We start from the raw sequence: 22,064 nt of genomic DNA on the forward strand, positions 1-22,064 counted from the left end.
ATTTAGTGTATATATATATATATATATATATATATATATATATATATATATACAAACTATTGTTGTGTGAACAAAACTCATTTATGTTAAATAAACTTTACAATTTAACTGACTCAAAACAAAATGAACTTGACTGAGGTAAGTTTAATAAACCTAAAATTGTATATATTTACAACTTAACTGGGTCAAAGCAAAATGATTACTTGACTGAGTTAAGTTGAATAAACTTAAAATTTTATATTTTTACAACTTTTAATTGAGCCAAAGCAAAATGACTTGACTGAGTTAAGTTGGGCCAATAAATATATTTTTCAGTTCAGAGAGAGAGAGAAGGAGACAAAGAGAGAGAGAGATTCCAAAATTCTCTGAGGGAAAAAGATAAAGACTAATAACGAGAGAAGATGTGAGCTTCTCAGAGGCTGCTTCAGGCTAGTGTACCTCTTGGTGAGAGATCGAAGACTGCTATACATTCCTCTTCAACGCACTTCAAGACATTTTGCCCAGTTCAGAGACTTTGAAGGACAGTAGGATGGTCATTTCGACAAATTGCTTGACTGTCTTTTAGCTAGACACCAAAAAGCCTGGACTGTTCTGTACAGCACTTTAATCATGCCCATGGTGTAGAAAGACACACTGTGCTTGTTGCTGGTTTAACCCTTTGAACCCTGGAACCCATTTGGTGTGTTTTTTTCTTCGTTTTTTCACTTCCTATTGCAGGTCTTATAACACAGTAATTATATCAGACAGCCTCATGCCCTGAGCTCTTTTACTCCAGAAGATGTACGGCTGCTCAAAAATGTAATTATTTCAAATGTAGAAGGAAGCAGAATTATAATATTTTACTGGAACTGATCATGTTTTGGTCAAAATTTTACCAATTTTACTTATTTTTAAAAGTATAGACTTTAAATATATTCACACTTAAGATATATTTCAGAAATGGTTAGATTAGAGTGTTTATGAGCTGAAAGCATAAGAATATTGATGATAATAGTTCATTACATGGCTTATTAATTATAACTTTGACAAAATACATGGAGAAACAGCATCAGGCAGATTTATTTTTCTTGATAATCAATAATCACACCTCTAGGATACATGTAGATACTAAAAACCTGACACTCAGAGCAGAATATGCATTTCAGTATTTGATCAGGACACACAAAGAAAACTATATACTGTACAAAAATGTAAACTTTTCAGTCTAAATAAATAAAAAATGTCTAGTGCAAAATAACTACTTAGTAAAAATGTGCAAGTAAAATTATATAAAACTTTATAAAGTAGTGCTCAGCATACCTAGCTTTAGTTTGAGTAAAGCAGGTAGTTTCACACTTTTTTTTCTGTGGACACTTTTGACTAATATATACTGATATTATTTGGTTTAAAACATCATATAAATATGTTTGAAGCACTAAAAGTAAATACATTTGGTTGGGGAAGGAGATCTCACTTTTTTAGGTGTTTTTTCTCAATAGGTTTATTGTAGATGCTTTATCACACTGGGATGTCATTCTATTTTTAGTATTATATGGATTATATGGTTTATGTTGATGTGTGAAGGGATTCCTGAGTAATTAAGCTGAGAATACAAGGTGCAATTTTGGACGGAAAACCCATCTGTAGGGTTCTAAGGGTTAATGATCTGGTAAGACGTTCCATATGGCGGTCAGTTTGTATATTGTTCATAGCCAGTACAACTGTATGGAATGTCTTGAAGAAGAAAGTCATCACTGGTGTACTAAACAACAGAGTTCGAACAGGTAGACCAATGAAAATCACAGCAGTTGGTGACAGAAACATTGTGAGTTCTGCAACAAAGGTAGGCAATCACAAGTTTAAGATTTTACATATTTAGTGAACCTTAGTGTTATCTATAGCTCTATAAATCAATATCCCACCATTTCCAGCTTCTCTTCTGTGGTTAAATGGCGGCTGTTCTGTGTGTGTGTGTGTGTGTGAGGCTCGTATGTGTGTGAAGTTTTTTTAGCATGCATTTCCCTGATTGGCTGGATGCAGCGCAGCCGCCAGATTCATTGAAATAAAGTTGAGCTATGCTGAACTTTTCTGCTGAAGGGCGGGGCTACATTCAATACAACACAACCTAGAAATAGGGCTCTCTCTATTAAAATGAATAGGATGCATTGGGGCTTAAGTGCCAGTGGACACGTACTGTGGGAGTATAATTGAATATAGAGTAGTATAGGGAAGTATAGGATTATAAAGGGATATAATAGGCAATACAGAATAGCACAGCCTATTAAAAGGGAGTATAGTCTATAGTATAGCACACATACTGTAAGTAAGTGCAGGGTAGTGTAGGAATTATAGGCACTATGAGGTTTATAAGAATAAAAGGAATTAAATGCTACATTCTATTACTGGATCTGCCGGAGGAGCTTATCTCTAGATTTGTCATCAGTTATTAGAAAACACATCATTCTCTTTAGGTTTTTGGTTTCTGCAAAATTCTGACTTTTCCACCTTTTCTCAGAGTAAAAATCCTTTCATGTTGATATTGGTCTTTTTAAATTCATTTCGGGCTTTTTCCTTTTAGATTAATGATGCTCATCTCTCTTCTTTTCTTTTTTTCTGTCTTTTCTCGTTTTCTTTTTTTCTCTCTCTCTCAATTTCTTCCTGTTTCCTGTCACAGTCTCTCACTCTTTCTTTTTTCATCCTCTCCATCATCTTGCCCCCCCTCTCTCGCTCTCTCTCTGTGTAATAGCTGCTGTGCTGAGACAAGATGACAGTAATTCACAACCCATCTGTATCTGTGTGTGTGTGTATCTCTGTGTGTGTGTGTGGGTGTGTGGGTGTGTGTGTGGGTGTGTTTGTGTGTGTGTGCTTGGCCTCAGGTGTGTTTGACCAAACTAATCATTTCACTTCTTCCCTTGGAAAATAAACACACACACACACACACACACACACACAAACATCCGTTGAGGTGTGTGTACAATGTCTATAGTGTTTTCCCAGCTGTCAGGACAGTGTGTGTGTGTGTGTGTGTGTTGTGTATACACAGATAAAAGACAAACAGATCAACAACACATCACACCTTAGACAGGTGGAATACCAGAGAATATCCTGTGTGTGTGTGTGTGTGTGTGTGTGTGTGTGTGTGTGTGTGTGTGTGTGTGTGTGTGTGTGTTTTGTTTGAAGGAACTCACCTACACTTTGATTTGATTACAGTGTTTTCTGTTTCCCATGAAAGAGAATTTAAAACATTATTATTTTTTTAAATTATATACTAGTGCATCTCATAAAATTAGAATAACATTGAAAAGTTACTTTATTTCAGTAATTCAGTTTAAAATGTTAAACTTATAAATAATAGATGTATTACACACAGATTAATTTATTTTATAGTTGATGATTATGGCTTACAGCAAATGAAAACCCAAAAATCAGTGTCTCAAAAAATTAGAATATTATATAAGACCAATTGGTACTTTTGGCAGTGTGGGCAGTGTGCCAAATCCTGCTGGAAAATGAAATCTGCATCTCCATAAAAGTTGTCAGCAGAGGGAAGCATGAAGTGCTGTAAGATTTTCTGGGAAAACAAAACTGCACTGACTTTAGACTTGATAATAAAACACAGTGGATCAACACCAGCAGATGACATGTCTCTCCAAACCATCACTGATGGTGGAAACTTTGCACACTTGCACCATATTTGGCGGAGCTCTTCACCTCTAGCATGCAGAAGCTCTTCCGCTATTGGCACAACCAGAATGCCGATTGGCTCCTATTGTGAAAAGGTAGGATTTTATCTGTGAACAGCTGCCATGATTAGTGTTACAAGAAATCATGTCCATGTTGCAGTCAGTGATTGGTCTTCTCATTAATAATGTCTCTGTTGGAGGAAGTAGGGTGCCCATCCGAGTGCCCATTTTTTTGCAGTGCATGCTGGGGATTGTAGTGCAGTGTATAAAGAACAAGCCTAATCCAGGGCTTTGGGTTTGACACATAAGCCATAGAAGAGCTATGAGCTATAGAGTTAACTCTTAGTCTTTTGCCAAGTTAAGAAATGGTTCATACCTGTATCATGCAAAAAAATGAGTACATATATACCTTTATACCTTCAAGAGAACATATTGTAGAACCTTTATTAGTTAGAATGTTATGACCCAGTCTAGGGTCAGGCCACCTTCAGAAACTCTGCTAGACCAAACACCAGATAACTGAGTAAAAGTGTAAACCAGCATGGCGTCAAGAATGAGAATAGCCCAAAATAACAAACCAAACCAACTACAAAAGTACAACCAAATAAACCTGAAATCAAAGAAACTAAAGTACACAAAAACAGTGGAAAAGCTAGCAAAACAAAATGTTACTTATGCCCTAATTTTCCACAGAGATAAATGGAAGTGCTGGGTCATTTTTCCAGGTCATGAAAGCAAAAAATCCCTGATAGTCTCGTCTAGGCTAGGCTTTTTGCTGGCCCCAGTCGCCAACCGTAGACCGGCACCCTAAAAAAAAACACATTTAAAAACCACAAGGCAGGCACCAAAATTTAAAAAATAGTTTCACGGTTCATAACAAATAGTTTTTAAATATTTTGGAGGGGGGTTGATACGGACAGGTTTGTGATTGTTCTTTTTTTTTTATAATTTTATTTCAATTTTTTCCCATTTTCTCCCCAATTTACACAGCCAATTACCCAACCCACTATCACTAGTAATGCCGCAACACACCAGGAGGGTGAAGACTAACACATGCCTCCTCCGATACATGTAAAGTCAGCCACCGCTTCTTTTCGAGCTGCTTCTGATGCAGCATTGCAGAGCAGCATCACAGCGTGCTCGGTTCAGATACATCAGCTCACAGACGCCCTGTGCTGATCGACATCACCGTAGGAGTGATGTGGGGAGAGAGCGCCATCTACTGTACCCACCCAGAGGGAGCAGGTCCAATTGTGCTCCCTCTGAGCGCTGGCAGCTTGATGGCAAAGCTGCATGAGCGGAGGTTCGAACCTGTGACCTCCTGCTCATAGCGGCAGCGCTTTAGACCGCTGGACCACTCGGCGTCCGGTTTGTGATGGTTCTGAAGTGGACAGTGAATGTAGACTCTGCGAGTGAATATAGGAGTGAGTGGGTGAGAAAGTGAAGGCTCTCGAAATATTCCCGCTCCTCGCTGTCAGAAATAAGCTCACGTATGAAGGAAATAAGATAACAAAGAACCGGAGCATCTGCTCACCCTTATGGTGCTCCAAGAAGCTCCGCTCGTTTGGTCTGTTTAACGCTGAGGACCGATTAAGCTGTCAATACAGCGTTCACGCTTTAGCACTTCTCCTTAATCAGAACTGTTCTTCAAGACGTCCTCACGCTCACACGTCTGACTAGACACTTTTGCGCCGCTGTTGACAAACTTGATCTAATTAGTGTACACTCGCCAGCGCTGGCACCTCATCAAGTGAAGCCTTTGAAGAGGGAATCCAGCTCTCTTGGGTCCTGCCAAGCATATGCCATCTCCTGCACCTGTGTGTGTGTGTGTGTGTGTGTGTGTGTGTGTGTGTGTGTGTGTGTGTGTGTGTGCGTGTGTGTGTGTGTGTTCGGTAAATCTGGGGGAGAGCGAGAAGAAGATCTACGATTGCACAAAATAGACTATGGGCCCTGTCTTACTTACTTTCAAAGCAGTGCTCATTGCTATCTCAGTGCTAACTCAATGCTTCACCCCAGCAACAATGTATTTTTTACCCCTTGCACTTGCATCATTTAAATAGCTCCGGAAAGAAATAAGTGACCACTTAAAATTGATACGTTTCTTTGATTTCACCAAATTAAAAACCTCTGGAATATATTCAAGAGGAGGATGGATGATCACAAGCCACCAAACCAAGCTGAACTGCTTGAACTTGAAGGAGTGTCATAAAGTTATCCAAAAGTAGTGTGAAAGACTGGTGGAGGAGAACATGATGCCAAGATGCGTGAAAACTGTGATTAAAAACCATGGTTATTCCACCAAATATTGATTCCTAAACATTTAAAACTTTATGAATATGCACTCTCTGAATATGAAAGCTCTGCATCTTTTTTGTTATTTCAGTCATTTCTCATTTTCTGCAAATAAATGCTCTAAAAAACAATATTTTTGTTTGGAATTTGGAAGGAATGTTGTCTGCAGTTTATAGAATACAACAACAATGTTCATTTTACTCAAACATGTACCTATAAACAGCAAAAACATGAGAAACTGATTGAGAAATCAGCTGGTGGATGTGGGGCAAAAGAACTGACCAGGCTCAGCTGTAGGATACAGTAAGAAAACCCCAGTCAAACCGTACTTCTCTGTCGCACCTTTGTAGAGGGGTGATCGATAACTGTGGGTAACATGACAAGAAAAGACAAAATATAAAAGGATATATAAGAGAAAAGATAAGAAAAAAATCACTTCATCAAAACTAGTATGGCGTTGATCAGCACAGGCATCTGTTAGCTGATGTAGATGTCAGAGCTGGGGATCCGGCACTTCCCTGCAAGCATGCTGTATAATTTGTGATGCTACATTAGCGACAGTTTAAAACATAGGGGTGTGGCTGACTTCACATGGATTGCAGGAGGCATGTGCTAGTCTTCACCCTCCTATTGTTGAGGGCAATACTATTGGATGTGAAGAGTCCTATTGAGTGGGCAGGGTAACTGTCCTTTTGTGAGCTTGCCTCTATAAGATGCTTCTTGTAGATCTACTCAAACAAGCCCATGTGACTAGTGTAAGATTAGATAGCTCAATAAGGTTAGATAGCTCGTCACTTGCTTTGGTTCTCCCCCCAGTAACATTAGTGTTAGCTACCTCGTCGCTCAGGTTAGCTAGTTTGTTGCTAAGATTAGCTAGCTCATCGCTAGCTTTAATTCTCTCCCCAGTAACATTAGTGTGTTAGTTAGCTTGTCGCTCAGTTTAGCTAGCTTGTTGCTAAGATTAGCTAGCTCATCGCTAGCTTTAATTCTCTGCCTGGTAACTTTAGTGTGTTAGCTAGCTTGATTCTAAGGTTAGCTAGCTCATTGCTAAGGTCAGTGCTCTTCCTGATAACATTAGTATAGTAGCAAGTTCGCAGCTAACATTAGTTATCTTTCTAGTTTGTACTTATTTCTCCTTTTTTTTGTAAATGTCTGGAAAAATGAGTTGTGTTCTCTGAGGACTCTGTTATCAAAACATTGCAGAATTTATATTTTTCGGGAAGACACGCATACAAATTCACGATGATTCACATAACTAAAGAGTATAACTCCAGCGGGCCGGTGAAAAAGAGCATATATATTTAACCTAATATTGGAATAATCAAAATGAAAAGTGTTCATTGATTGGATACTGAACGAACTGTTTCTAATGGTTGGTATGAACATTACCTAAAGCTGCTAACCTGTACAATCTACATAATTTCATTCATTGCACTGCTGCAACATGATTGGCAGATTAAAGATTAAACACAAATGAGTAGACATATATGTATATATACTGTATGCATACACAGAATACGTAAAACTTGTCCCAGGCTAATGATACCTGCGATAACTTGAAAATGTCTGAAAATGTGAATTTGAGCAGCGCTCAGGTATAATTCTCCTCACTCTCCCTGGAGTCCAACATCACACGCCGCATACCCACCACACATTTACACATCAAACACACCTCCTTCTGCTGTGCTCCCTCGCTTTTCACTTCTCCTCTTTTGCAGAAAAATACACCTTACACCACCCAGCGGGCGTAGCCGAGGTTCTGCTTGCTTGCTATTACTGCTTTTGAAAGGCTGGAACCAAAAGAGCATCAATCTGTTTTTTTTTTGTATTGACATGTAGGAGTACATGGTTTCAGTTCTGCTGGAGGGATATCCCTCCTGTGAAAGACATGCTTTTTATTCATTTATTTTTAAATTAATTGGGATTTGTTCATGTGGAACATCCGAAAACTCCACTACGGGATATTTGGGAGGTCAGAGTCTGGTCAGACTCCTGTGTGGAGATGAGCTAGGCCTTCATGTAGCCAGCAGGTGAAGGAACGCTGTGTACCGCTCTCCGACGAGAGCATGTTTGACAGCTCCCACTGTGTTTATTAGTGGCAGTTCTAGGGCTGCATAAATGGGCCGCTCTTGGCGGCCGAGGCGGTTTTTAAAGGGTCCATAAAGTCCATAAACCCACAAGAATATGTCTAAAAAAGACAACATGTAGGCATATTCTGTTCCTTCCTTTTTTATAGGAACATAAATTACAACACTGACAAATTGGTAACCCAACAGAAGCCTATTTATACACACAGTGTAGAGACAGAGCTGTATTAAAAAAAAAACAAAGCCTGTCAGACAGACTATTCTTTGCCATTAGAAGTAGTGGCCTTCCTTTGCCTACCAGTCCCTTTGAGATTAATGAGTTTAACATTGTGTTCATTATGAAATTCCACATAGTTAATTTTGGTGATCCCGACACTGTGATTCTTAAGTCAGCTGAACAGGAAACTATAGAAAACTAATTGCCTCAACTAACTTTATTCATTTTGTGTTAAACGTTGGTTTATCTAAATCATTTGTGTTGCAAAATTTACAAATTATAGTTGAACCCTAGTTTAGATTAAGCCAACTTTTTACATGTGCATTTAGACTCTGTAGTTGAACTGGGTCTATTGAGCCATTCTGCAGGGGTTTTAAATTGATGTTGGTCACGCTATTTGCATTTTGGGTAGTTTCCAGAGATGGCATTTATACTATATTTAAAAACGTTTCTTTTGATTTATTTTGAGGATTTGATTGCTTAAACCTACAAGAGCATAGGCCATATCATACACTCTGCACAAGGCACATCGCAATGCTCTTTGCTATCTTACACCGTGCCAACAGTCTATTTTTATGCCTTGCCCCCACCCCATTAAAATAGAGTCAGAGTTTAGGAATAAATCTACACTGATGGGCTTGATGGTCTGGAAGTGAGGTGTGTTCAGGTACATTTCCGGCATGTTTCTATTTTGGCGGTGGAAAACACAGGTGTGTCACTGACTGAAATGAACCTAGACAAGAGTCAATCATTAGAAACCATTCTTAAAGGTGTGCCACACCCATGTACAACCCCACTTATTAATGAGCTGCTGGCGTACCATCATAGCGTGAACAAGCAGGTCAGTATCCTCTACTGAGACACTCAAAGCTTCACGCTGTTAAGATATGAACACGCCAAAGTCAGAGCACACCTGGCTCTTAAAGGGAATGGCAAGTGACACAATGATTGGTTAATTTCAAGTTACGCCCAAAACACACCCATGATTAATTTAAGAGAATTAGTTAATTCCTTTTGCATGCTTCAAGTCGCACAAGGTGTATTTTTTGCACCCTCACAATACCAAAGACATACCAACACATCCTAAATCCAGCTGAGCGATCCGCAATTGACCGGTGCACTATCCAGTAGATCAGTAAAATTGGGCCCCATTTGTTAATTATAGATTTTGGATAATCACCACCTCACTTCAATTAATGGATAAAGCATTATCATTCCAAAGAACCAGGTGTCTCCACGGCTCCACAGCTCAATCCTGGGGTGCTATATACTTCTCTAGATCACACCTGACCTGACCATTAAGCATGGAGGCAACAAGGTCATGCTAATCTGCTCCAGAGCTCCAGAGCAGGGGCGGATTTTACCACCAAGCAAACCACACAATTGCTTGGGGCCCCAGGGATCAGGGGGGCCCCTGCTGGCCAAAAAGTTGCCAAAAAAAGAAAGAAAAAAAAATCGAAACGCATTATTTATTTTTTGTTTGACACCAAAGAGACAACGTACATGCAAGTAAAGCAAGGCGAGATAGCTTCGGCACAACTAAGGTAGCTTCGGCACAACCATGAAACGGTCTTATCCCAGTGGTGCCCAAAAAAGAAAGAAAATTAAGGAAAGGAAGTCCAGCACAGAAAGCTTGACAAAGCTCACCGATTTTTTTTTTTTGCAGCAAGAAATGAAACGTCTGATGAGGATGAGGTACCTGAGACAGCTAGGTTGTCAGAGTCAATATTGCATTTTGCTATACAAAAGAATCCATTTGATCAAGGTCCCCAGAAAAAAAAAAAAAAAAACATTGCTTGAGGCCCCAGAACTTCCAAATCCGCCCCTGCTCCAGAGTCCCAATTTCTTAGCAATACAGAAATTCTCTACAGAAATGATAAGACAACTTGAGTGTTTGCATTTGCACTGCGTCTGTTTCCAGCAATAGCTTCAACTTAGTGTAGCTGGACGCATTCTTAAGGTTTGGACTTACAGTATAGTTAACTTTTCTCTAACGGAAATTGGAGCGGGTCCAACCTGGCCCACCGTGCCGTAAAGGTTCAGATTAAGGCTCCGGTAATAAAGTGGCTGCTGAATGTGTACTGACATGTAATTATTTTCCTGTAGGATAACACAGGCAAAGCACCACGTCCAACAATTAACCTACTGAAGCACATTTATTTTGATTTCTCCAATTAGGGCCATTACAGTAAGCGATTTCCTGTAGGACAACGATTAAACCCATGAATAAAAGACAATTGCAAACACATTCGGGTTCACCTGTACCGATCCTTTAAAAAAAAAAGACTTCCCCCCAGGGAATTGTCAGGATAATTAAGATCAACAACAGGCTGCAAAAGCGACCCATAATTCCCTGTCTTATTAAGGCGCCCCTGGTCCTGGTATGGCAGAGCGAGGGCACATCGGTATGAATATGCTAATGCTACATGCTCTGCTAGCTTTCCTTTGCAGCCTGAGCTGTTTTATATGGATCTAGGCCGCGCCAGGTCCTTAAGGAACAGAGTTCTAGGGACCGGCGGTTCGCAGCAATTACACATCGTTACCAGTGTTTTACACCACCTTTTCCTTCAGCTCTACGAGCTTTGAACTGTTAAAGCTTCACTCAGAAATGGCTGGAATTGGTGGGTTGGGTTGTGGTGCAAGAAAATAAGCTCTCAAAGTTATTTAGCGCAGAGATAGCGGGCCAGACTGAGAGGAAATGGGAGGGCTGGCAGCAGAGGATTTTCCCTCTGGGAAATATGGGGCAAGCGTGGGAAGTAAAAATGTCCTTATTATGATGTTTGAGGATTTACAGTGGTGTGAAAAAGTGTTTGACCCCTTGATTTCTTATTTTTTTGCATGTTTGTCCATTTAAAAAAAAAATTAAATGAAGATTTTTATTTTTTAAGGGAGAAAAAATGCTACATCGCCCTGTGTGAAAAAGTCTTATGACCTAATAATAACCTAAACCCAATAACTTATAACCTAAACCTAATAACTGGTTGTTTCACCCGTTGAAGCAACAACTGCAATCAAGCATTTGCTTTAACTTGCAATTAGTCTTTCACATCTCTGTGGAAAAAACTTTGTTTTACTCTTCTTTACAGAGTTATCGTAATTCTGCCTCCATTGGAGGGTTTTTAAGGTCATGTTACAGCGACTCAATAGGATTCAGGTCAGGACTTTGATTAGGCCACTCCAACGTCTTCACATTGTTTTCTTCAGCCATTCAGAGGTACGACTTGTGTTTAGGGTGTGTTTTGGATCATTGTCCTGCTGCAGAACCCAAGTTCGTTTCAGCTTGAGGTCACAAACAAATGGCGAGACATTATTTCTTTAAGATTTTTTTGGTAGAATTCATGGTTCCATTGATCACAGCAAGTCTTCCAGGTCCTGAAGCAGCAAAATAGCTCTAAACCATCATCACGCTACCACCACCATGCTTTACTGTAGGTATGATTTTCTTTTTCTGAAGTGCGGTGTAACTTTTAATGCCAGATGTAATGAGACACACACATTCCAAAAAGATTTGTCAACTTTTGCCTCTTCAGTCCTCTTCAGAGTAGAAAACGCCCCAAAAGTCATCAAGATGTTTTCTGGCAAATTTAAGAAGAGCCTGTTGAGATGTTTTTTTTTGCTCAGCAGTGGCAAGTTTAAGTCTTGGCACTTTGCCATGCAGGCCATTTTGGCATTTTTATCTCTTTTTTATGGTGGAGTCATGAATGCTGACCTAAACTGAGGCAAGTGAAGCCTTTTGTGACCTCTTGGATGAGTCGTTGCTGTGCTCTTGGGGTAATTTTGGTCGGCCGGTCCACTCCTGGGAAGGTTTACCACTGTTCCACATTTGTGGGTAATGGCTTTCTGTAGAGCTACCGTCATTTAGTGCCTTCTGTTAGTGGCAGCTGCTAGTCAGCAAGTGCAGATGTTAGTTATTCGTTTGGAATGATAAGGTTGTTTCTAAGTTGACAGTCATCTTCTCAACAGTGTCGCTTTGCCATTCCGGCTCACCCTACTGTTCCAATTGTCATTTCCTGTCTCCCTTTGTATAAGTACCCCCGTTTCTGTTCCCCATTTCCGAGTATTGTACCTTTATCCCTAACTCTTCTACACTGTGTTTCTTTTGAGTTCTGCTATTTTGTTACTTTAGTACTTTTAACTATATTTCTATTCCATTTATTGTTTATAGTACATTTTAAAGTACTTCTGTTGCGTAATGTTTGTCAATAGTCTGTGGAACTGTGTAAGTCATACATGTGTTGCTGTCAGCAAGCCAAATTCCATGCATGTGTAACATTCTTGGCAAAATAAAGTGATTCTGATTCTGATCTCTTACTTTTGAAAAAAAGTAATTATCCTGTGAGGTAGTCTGAATGACAAAGTTTAGTTCTAGGTGTTTCCTGGACAACCCCAGGTAGTACCCCAGGGAATGTGTTCAATTCCATCACTTGCTCAGCTGACATCATTAAGCAACAATTTACCAAACCAGGTTTTGGTATGATGATAAATATAAAGCATACTCAATAAGGAGGGCTTTGGAAATGTTTTAATGAACATGGTGGTGCAAAATCATGCCTTTCTGCTTGAATATTAATTGCAGTTATTAATGTACGAGGTTAAATTGTTAAATGCAGTTTGAAAAATCACAGGCGTCAGAAACTTTTGCACAGTACTGTATATACAAATAGTTTGAAAAAAAAAAATTAATTAATAAAAAATGTCCAAGTGTCAAGCCTTACAATAGCAGCAGATCATCCAGGTAGTCACAAAATTCCCCAGGAGAACATTAAGGGACTCCAGGAGAACATTTCAGAGGCCTCGGCTAAGCACCAGCATAATTCCAAGAGAGCTTTTTAAGACAATGTTCTATGAATCAGTACAAAGTGTACCCTTCAGGACAACTCAAGCCCCTTGAAGCTGACGCTGCTATTTCACAGCAAGAACACCCTGCCATCTTTTAAACATGGTGCCGGTAGTATAGCACTTTATGGATGTTTTGCTTTCTCTGAATCTGAGCAGCTTGCTTTTATTGTAGGCAGCATGAACTTGCAGGTGTTTTTCATTTCATAAGGTGAAGCTAAAGGTAAGGAGTCTATGCACCTCCTGTGCAGTTTCTCAGTACCACCGTGCAAAAGTATTCAACCCCAAAAATAGGGTCAAGCAGTTTCATGTTGTAGGGATGCTGTTCCTCAGTGAGGACTGGGTAAATTATGGTGGTGCAGAATCATGCCTGGGGATCCTGTTCCTCAGCTGTAATTCGTAAAACTGATGCCTTTGCACACTTTTGCATGTGTGTGGTCTTTAACTATAGAATTATAAATATAATACATACATTATCAAACAAAAAGATGCACCCAGAAGGAAGTGTTGAACTGCAGTTCTAATCAGAAGGAAGATTAAAGGTCACCACAAACAATAAATAATTACAAATTTAGACTGAAATGGGCAGAATTTATTGAGCTATACATATATAGCTATACATAATACAAGTGTAACGCAACATGTCAGACGTCTTGGTATGGAGTTGTAGAGGTTCCTAACGTTGTCCTGAGATAATCCATGTTATGCAGCTTGAACTATTCACACATTCACATGCTGATACCGATTTTGCAGAAGGTGTGGACTGTAGATAGTGCATCCAACTGGCCATGGCATAGCATCCATATCTTGAAGGCATATCTTCGAGGATTATCCTGTTGGAATAGTGCTCTCAAAGAGTGTGCATTCAAAAAATGGTTGAATCCCTAGTTGCAGGACCTTATTAATGTAATGTTGGGCTGTCAAAGTGCCTGTAATGAAAGAAGATCACGTGAAAGATCAAGAACACCTGGCATGGCAGTATAAAAAGTATGAAATTGCATTTAACCCAATGAACACCAGGCCTTCTGATCTGGTGACTTGTGACAACAAATCGCTGATCTTCATGGCGCCAAGACAACAGCGTCTTGTACAATGTTGCATTCACCACCCCTTCACCAAAAGAACTTCCATTCTACCCCAGTATAAACCAACGGTTGGTATTCAGGTGATCAGACGGCTCCATCATGTAAAGCCAGCAGTGATCTACTGGCTTTCCCATTGGTAATATTGCTGTATCAGGGATAAAGAGTGTGGGTCATGGTAAGACTACTGGTATCAATTGACATTTATTATTGTTTTTTTTAAATAATACAATAAATATACTACAGAAGAACATCATCTTTGGTAGAGAGTTACAACATCCTGGCTCTCTCTCCATTTCACAATTAAGGATAATTCAGTCTGAGCACGGGAAATGTATATATATATATATATATATACTGGTATTGGTCATTAAAAAACGCATCAGGGACCAACCAAAATCAACTGTGGGGTATAACGTTAAGAGAAAAAAAGCTTTCGTCATTTTCATGCATACAGATTTTTTTAATGCTTCAAAAGACATACAAAGGGTGGGTGGCCACAGTAAACTTGAATTTATTGACACAAAACCAATATATCTTCTATCCTCTCTTACACAGGTTTAACAAGACCTTAAAACAGACAAACAAATAGACAAATATTACAAAAAAAAAAAAAAATCAAACCCAAAAACAAACAAAAAAAAACAAAAAACAGAAAATATTAAATGGCAGCATCACTGCTGGTTTTGGAAATTTACAGAAATGTGTTTTTTTTTATATATATATAATAAAAAAAATGATGTTGACAATTTGTTTTTTGTCCACGTTATTAATCGTCTTTAAGAAGCTGTTCAAGTTTAAAATTCATATTTAAAATGAATAGAAGCTAAAAAAATGCAGAAATAAAAAGGGCAGTAAGTTTGGCAGTAGCCGGCATAGTGGTGTAAGCTGACGTAGAGTGCATAAGAGACATCGCTAGTGGCAAAAAGGAGGAAATCAAGGCAAAAAAAGAAAAAGCGCAAATAAAATGCTCTGAAAAAAAAATAACTAACAAACAAAAAAATGACAAAAAAAAAAAAACTAAATTAAAGAATGTTTGTAATCCAAGCCTCTAATGTGTAATATAATTTATGCCTAATGCGTGTGACGATATAGATTATTGGGAATATATAGGGAAAATCTATCTTTATCTAGCTACCTCAAGTGTACGTAACCTTACGTTAAATTTACGTGAAGTTTAAATACGTTTACGTGAAGTTTGATAGTTTAATATCTTTGGCAGGAAGGAAGTATAAGGTTACGCTAACAGAGAGGCTTTGATTCATTGCACTCGTTTCTGTAGCGGAATAAAAAAATTCCGCGAGGAATTTTAAAAACACTGTAAACCGGCGACAATTACGACAAATGTGCTATGGAGGACTAGATTACATGACCTTACGCTACAGTCTAAATCTAAAGCTCCTAATTAGAAATAGATCTGCGTACTGCATACTGAAAATGTTCCACAACATCTTAACATGTTTGGGCAGAAGGCTAAAGTAAAGATGAGAGATTAGTAACGATGAAAAAAAGGCTTTTGTTTTCTTAATCACTATGAATATGAATGGATTGGCATGCATAAAGATATTTCCCCAAAACAATAAAGACACAGGTCTGGATAATCAGTGAAAAAAAAATATTGTTGGAAGAAATGGAAAATCAAGAGGACATGGAAATCAACACGATTTGCTGACGAATTGAAAAATTTAAACAAATAAACAAACAAACAAACAAACAAAAAAAAACGAAAAGGAGAAATATATATATTTATATATATATATGTATATAGCACCACAGGCAGAAGGAAATAGCACCTAGTTTACAGATATTGTGTTTCCTTAGTGACACCGTCTCCCATCTTGCATGCTTTAGTTTTTTTTTTTTGAGGGGGTTTTTCCTCGTTCTGACAGACGCAAGAATGTTGAAAGAAAAAGGATAAAAGATGCAATCGCTCAGATGCTGAGCCGGCTGGCCCCGTCACGTAAGAGAGCCCGCAAGTCTTTTGTTCGCAAGAGTTATTTATAAACAATTCATTAATTGCTCACATGATGATTCGGACTTTTTATTGTCACAAAAGTTACAAAAAAATCCCAGCAACAAAAAAAAAGTCACACCTGCAATAAGACTTCATGCTTTTTCTTTTTTTTTCTTTGGTTCTGGATGTTTCCTTTATTTCGTCTTTTTTTTTTATGTCGTCAAGGCTCACCGATATATTGATATATTTGGTCAAGGGAGAGAGTATGGAAGTGTCCTTTTCGCCCAATGGTTCACATGCATGTTTTGAAGCCAGAACATTAAAAAAAAAAAAAAATCCAGAAAAAATATACAGAAAGTACTTACAAACATACAAAAAATATTTATATATATTTATATATAAGCACCATTCCGGAGAGAACGGTAAGACAAATATGCACAAAAAAACCCCACAAAGCTTGTCGAAATCAACGGCCGAAGACTAGGCGGAAGCAAACACAAGCAAGATACATGTGAAGAAGCTTCCAACCTGAAGGAAGTACATCAAGAAAGGAGGAACATGGCTGCTCTATACTAAGTCTATACAGCATGAGTAGATGAGCTGGGTGGGGCTAAAGTGGCTAACAGTCAGAATCTAGCTCAGAAAGTTGGGGTAGGGGTTGGGGTTTGGGGGGGGTGGGGCGTAGCAGAAAGTTCAGAGAGAGTTTAGCTAGCATTTGACTCATCCAGTTTCAAAACTTGCATGTGACGGAGAGAGGGTGCAACATCGAGGTTGGAAAGGTTGCTGATCTTTTGATTGATCTTTCGTGATGAACTTTGTGATCGTGATCATCTATGTTTAGAACGCCATTCCTCAATTGCTTTTATCCTTTCTGTGATCTGTTTGGAAACACAAAACTTTATAAAACTTTACAAATACGTTGCCTTTTTCCTTTCTTGTGTTTTGTTTAGTTTTTTTTTTTCTGAGAGAAGGAATACGATTGGATGTTGTTGTTTTTTTTTTTTGTTGTTTTGCTCTTTTTCGGTGCGCTCAGTGAACAAACAGTCTTAGCCGATGAAGCAGGCCGGGCCGACCTCGAAGCCAAACTTCTGCGTCGCTCCGCCGAAGTCGTTGAACATGATGTCGACGAACGGTACCTGCTCCACTTTGGGCGTGTTGATCTCAAGAACAGTCTTTTCGTAGCCCTTTTTCAACTGCGGGATGAGGAAAAAAAAGAGTAACAATAAGTTTTAAGACAAAACAGTGCCTAAAAAACACTTGACTTTTTTAGGTTTACCACTAGTTACCTGAAGAACCATTATTTTAAAAGGAAAGTGTGAATGTGAAGAACCTTTTAGGGGGACAGTGGGTTTGGCACCTGAGTTTGACAAGTTACTGCCACTGTTGGGCCTGTGAGCAAGACCCTTAAATGAAAAATCTGGTGAGAAATGGACTTTTGTCAAATAGCCCACTTCCATTCTTCCCCAGTATTCCAAAATACAGCGCAATTAGCCAATGCTCCCAACAGGCTGTTTTCCCAAAATGATGCCCCTATCGCTAGCATTGTATGCCTGTTCAGGTTTCTGGAGTTTCTGGAGCAGAAGTACAAGTTGAGCCAATAAGTCATGAGTCCAAGCTAAGTCAATCCCCTGGGGTATAAGTACGAATTTCGAGAAAGTTAAGTCTCATGAGCAGGAGTTTAAATCAAGTCCATGTATTGGAAGTCTAGAATGAAGTCTCAAGTCTCTAAGGTGTGCTCCTAACAGGCTTACAATGGTAGTGATAGTGATAGAGACTTAGCATTGCCAATGCAAAGAAATCGCCTCGAATGAAATGTCAGAGCTTTGAGCTTGTTGATAGTATAAAAATTGTGATTTGTTCACATGTGAAACACTATGCCCCTATCATTGCTAGCATTGTAAGCCTGTTGGGAGCATTGGATACAAACGCTGTATGTTAGAATGCTGGTGATGAATGAAAATTGGGCTATTCGTCAAAAGTTCCTACGTGTTTTCATGCTTCACTACACCTCAAGTCCCTTTCAAACTGGGTTTCTCCTTTAAGCCGCTCCACCTCTGGGTAGGTAATGGGCAAATTAAACTGCAAAAAAAATGCCAGCTTGTAAACTTTCAGAATTGTTCAGAATTGTGCAACGCTTACAAACGTTGTGACATAAAAGCTGATGAATGGAATTGACTAGCCACAAATGGCTGTGGTTAAGGGTGAGAGTTGGGTAATTAAATCTGTGGTTTTATTTACTCTCTGCACATTGTCTTCCTGTCAGAATGCCCAACATTTGACGCATCACTGTCATTTTGATACGCCCAGCAACCTTTTGAAACTGGCACAATTCTGAGCTGCAAAGACCCACGTCTCCAGTGGACATTGCCCCTTTGCCACTTTTGCACGTGTGCTCACTTGACTCAACTAGTGAGTATGTGTGGGCAAGTTGTGACCAAATCTGTGTCCAACAAATGGTGAATATGGTTGAAGGACCACTTTTTAATGGGGATAAAGAAGGGGTTCTTCCCACTCACACCTCTAGAGAGGCTGCTCCAAAGGAGTCTCTAAGCAATGACATGGAAGAACCACTTCATGGAACCACTTCATGGAACATGAACTCAAATAACCCTTTGCATCACCATTTTTATTTTTTAAAAGTGTAGTTTGAAGGGTGACCAATGTGGCACAAATATAACCTACACTTAATATTTAATTTTTCAAAGGTTTACAAAGCTTTTTGGTGAATTCAACCAGTTTTTAAAAAAATTCTAAAATTCTACAAGTGATAAAACTTTATTCTCCTTGTCCATACTTCTGAACACTCTGAAGCAACCAATTAACTCACCGCGCATCCATCTACTGCAGCTCTGATGTAGGGGTTGTTGTCGTAGGACATCTCCTCATCGTTGGAGCCCAGGAATCGGATGGCCTTGTCGTACGAGTCAAGATCCTGGTCGTGCCAGGCTACGGACTGGTAGCAGTTGTAGGTGAGGTTCTGACGGGCACTGGCACTTAGCAAGCGCAGGAATGTCATCTGGACCACACCGATGGGGTTTCCTTCAGCATCCGCGTAGGAGAGCTATAGGTGGAGATGAAAAGAAAAACTGTGGTCTAGTTTCCTGAACAGACCTTAGGAAAACATACAGGGTCATTTGAAAACTACACATCACACCTCTTTTCATTTAATTTAAATGACTGGACAACAGAGGGCAATTTCGAGTTTATGAACTGTGAGTCTGAGATGGAGTCTCAAATCTCTAAGGTGTGCACTGGTTGAGTCTTGAGTCTCGGGCATATACTGTAAGTGTAATTTCGAGTTTGTGGTCTGTGAGCCTGAAAGGTAGTCTCAAGTCTCTAAGGTGTGAGTTGGTTGAGTCTTGAGTCTTAGGCATATGAGTGCAATCTTAAGTTTATGGACTCTGAGCCTGAGATGTAGTCTCAAGTCTCTAAGGTATTTGTTGGTTGAGTCTTGAGTCTCTAGCATTTGAGTGCAAGCTCCAGTTTGTGAACTGTGAGTCTGAGATGGAGTCTCAAGTATCTAAGGTATTTGTTGGTTAAGTCTTGAGTCTGGCATTTGAGCGCAATCTTGAGTTTATGGACTCTTGAGCCTGAGATGAAGTCTCAAGTCTAGGATGTGTATTTGTTGAGTATTGAGTCTCTTGCTTTTGAGGGCAATCTTGAGTTTGTGGACTGTGAGTCTGAGATGGAGTCTCAAGTCTTTAAGGTGTGTGTTGGTTGAATCTTGAGTCTCTGACATTTGAAGGCAATCTCGAGTTTGTGGACTGTGCGTTTGAGATGAGCCTCTAGTGTGAATGTCTTCTTTCAGTGCCTCAGGTAGGAGTTTAAGCTGAGTCAGACATCTAGATTAGGTTTTTAGGTCTGTGAAGCCTAAGTTTGAGTCAAGTCTACAGTGTGTAAAAGTCAAGTGTCTGCAGAAGTTCAATTTTAGTCCATAGACTATGAGTCTGAGACATTGGTCCAGACTGCACATCTATGTTAAATCTCTAAGGTAGAAGTTCTAGTCAAGTTGAGTCTCTGGATTGAGATTTCATTTGAAGACTGTGGGCCATTAACCCATGTAGGGTCCCTAATGTGAGAGTCTGTGTCAAACCTTTGGAGTAAAAGTTACAACTGAACATCTGGAGTTAAGTTGAGTAATTGGGATGCAACTTAAGTCCAGTCTTTAGCGAGGGAGTCTAAGTTAATACCTATGTTGCAAATTCATGTTGAGTCTCTGGACTAAAGTGGGACTTCAGTATGAGTTAGTTAGTCTTGAGTCTGAATCGAGCCCCTGATGTGTGAGTCTGACTCACAAGTCTTCTGTCATTCATGTGTGAGTGCCACACATACTTCAATCTCAAAGATACAACTGCAAGTCTAAGACTGAGACTTAAATTTTTGATGTGACCAAATCTGGGTCTTGCAGGGAATCACGTAATTGTTTTTTTGCACTACCTGACAGCAAAGAAACAGGCAGAAAACAGAAGTGAACAGCTCCATTGTCTTCTCTAATGATTTACTTGCACCACGATAATAGCCCATCAGTGATCAGTGGAATGAAACAAAGGGGTTTAACTGCATTCTGTTGTCCAAATGAGGCTCAAAAACAACTAACAGCTTTGCTGACATTTATACTACAGCATTTAAGAAATGTAAGGTGCACGTTGTGCCTATGTGTGAACCTGATATGAAGACTGAGTAAAAGCACAAGATCTAGGAGTCTCTTCACATTTATTCATTTATTTCAACCAATGAATTTGTTGCTGTCAGGCAACGGCTCTTTGTGGCATGAAAGTCTCCAAAGTGGGATTAAAATAGGGCCAGTGATCTGATATTCTGAGCCGAGTCTCTAGCATGCAAGTCTGAGATAAATCCCTAAAGAAGGAGTTGAAGTAGAGATGAAGTTGAGTCTGTGGCACCAAAAGTCAAAGTCGAGCCTCTGATGGGCAATTCTGAGTCGAGACTCTAAACCAGGAGGTCAAGTTGAGTCTCTACCATGAGATTTTAAGTCAAGTCTAAGGGCTGTGAGTCCCAATTGAGTCCCTGGATTGTCTTAGAGTCTTTGCTGAATCTCTGGGGTGCAAATCTGAGTATCTGAAGTAAGTTTTTCATTCTAGTCTGTCAGTTGTAAGTCTATGTGAAGTCTTTCTAATGTGATTCTGAGTTTCTGTGTGAAGTAGAGTCAAGTCTTGAGTGGGAGTGCAAGTTAAGTCTGTGGGCCACGAGTCTGAAGTGAGTCCATGGTGTGAAAGTCTGAGCCGAGACTTTCAGATGAAAATCTCAGTCGAGTCTCTGAAGAACTAATCCAAATTGAGGATCTGGAGTGGGATTTTAAGTCAAGTCTGTGGGTCGTGAGTCTGAATGGAGTCCCAGGTGTGCGAGTCTGAGTCAAGTCCCTGGAAGAGGAGTTCAAGTAAGTTGAGTCTGAAAAAAGTGTTCAAAAAAAGCCTTGGGTAGAAGGCTTGAGTACAAGTCATGTCTCTTTGGTGTAATTCTGTGATGGCTTTGGGGTAGAGTCAAATCTCAAGTCTTACATCTCGAGTCTTAGTCTTGAACTTCTAGTCTACAAGTCAAATCATGGGCCATTGGGGTGAAAGTGTGATTTAGGTTTCAAGACTTAGATACGAGTCTAAGTCTAATCTTAACGTTACTTTCACACTGCAGCGACGCAACATCAATCGCTTTCTTTGCCATTCGCTTGCCGCTTTGAGCCGTGTTGCATCAAAGAGCAAGCATGTTCCTCCACCACCAGCAAGAATGTGTAGAGCTGTAGTTCAGGCGCTGTTGTTCTTTTATCGCCCGCTGGACTCTGCTAAATATGCTCGTTATCTAACTCTTGACCAGCATAGGGTTTTTTTTCTTTATGACCTGCTGGTCTTAAGCTGGATTTTTTTTTTGCAGGGTTTACCGGATAATAAAAGAATAACAGCATAATATGTTTTGGTAATCATA

General features: G+C 39.5%; 1 protein-coding gene across 2 annotated transcripts in view; it reads right to left on the reverse strand.

Annotated features, from left to right (window-relative positions):
* Nucleotides 1-14,618: 14,618 nt before the first annotated feature.
* The window catches only part of col5a1 (procollagen, type V, alpha 1), a 143,781-nt gene continuing 136,335 nt past the window's right edge, over nucleotides 14,619-22,064 (reverse strand). For both annotated transcript variants that reach the window (XM_022676453.2, XM_022676452.2), the window contains exons 65-66: nucleotides 18,958-19,191; nucleotides 14,619-17,323 (exon numbers count right to left, since the gene is read on the reverse strand). In XM_022676453.2, the coding sequence (XP_022532174.2) occupies nucleotides 17,177-17,323; nucleotides 18,958-19,191 (381 nt within the window). In that variant the 3' untranslated portion in view covers nucleotides 14,619-17,176. The remainder of the gene's footprint in view (nucleotides 17,324-18,957; nucleotides 19,192-22,064) is intronic.

This window comes from Astyanax mexicanus, chromosome 17, assembly GCF_023375975.1.
Source record: "Astyanax mexicanus isolate ESR-SI-001 chromosome 17, AstMex3_surface, whole genome shotgun sequence".
Lineage (NCBI taxonomy): Eukaryota > Metazoa > Chordata > Actinopteri > Characiformes > Acestrorhamphidae > Astyanax > Astyanax mexicanus.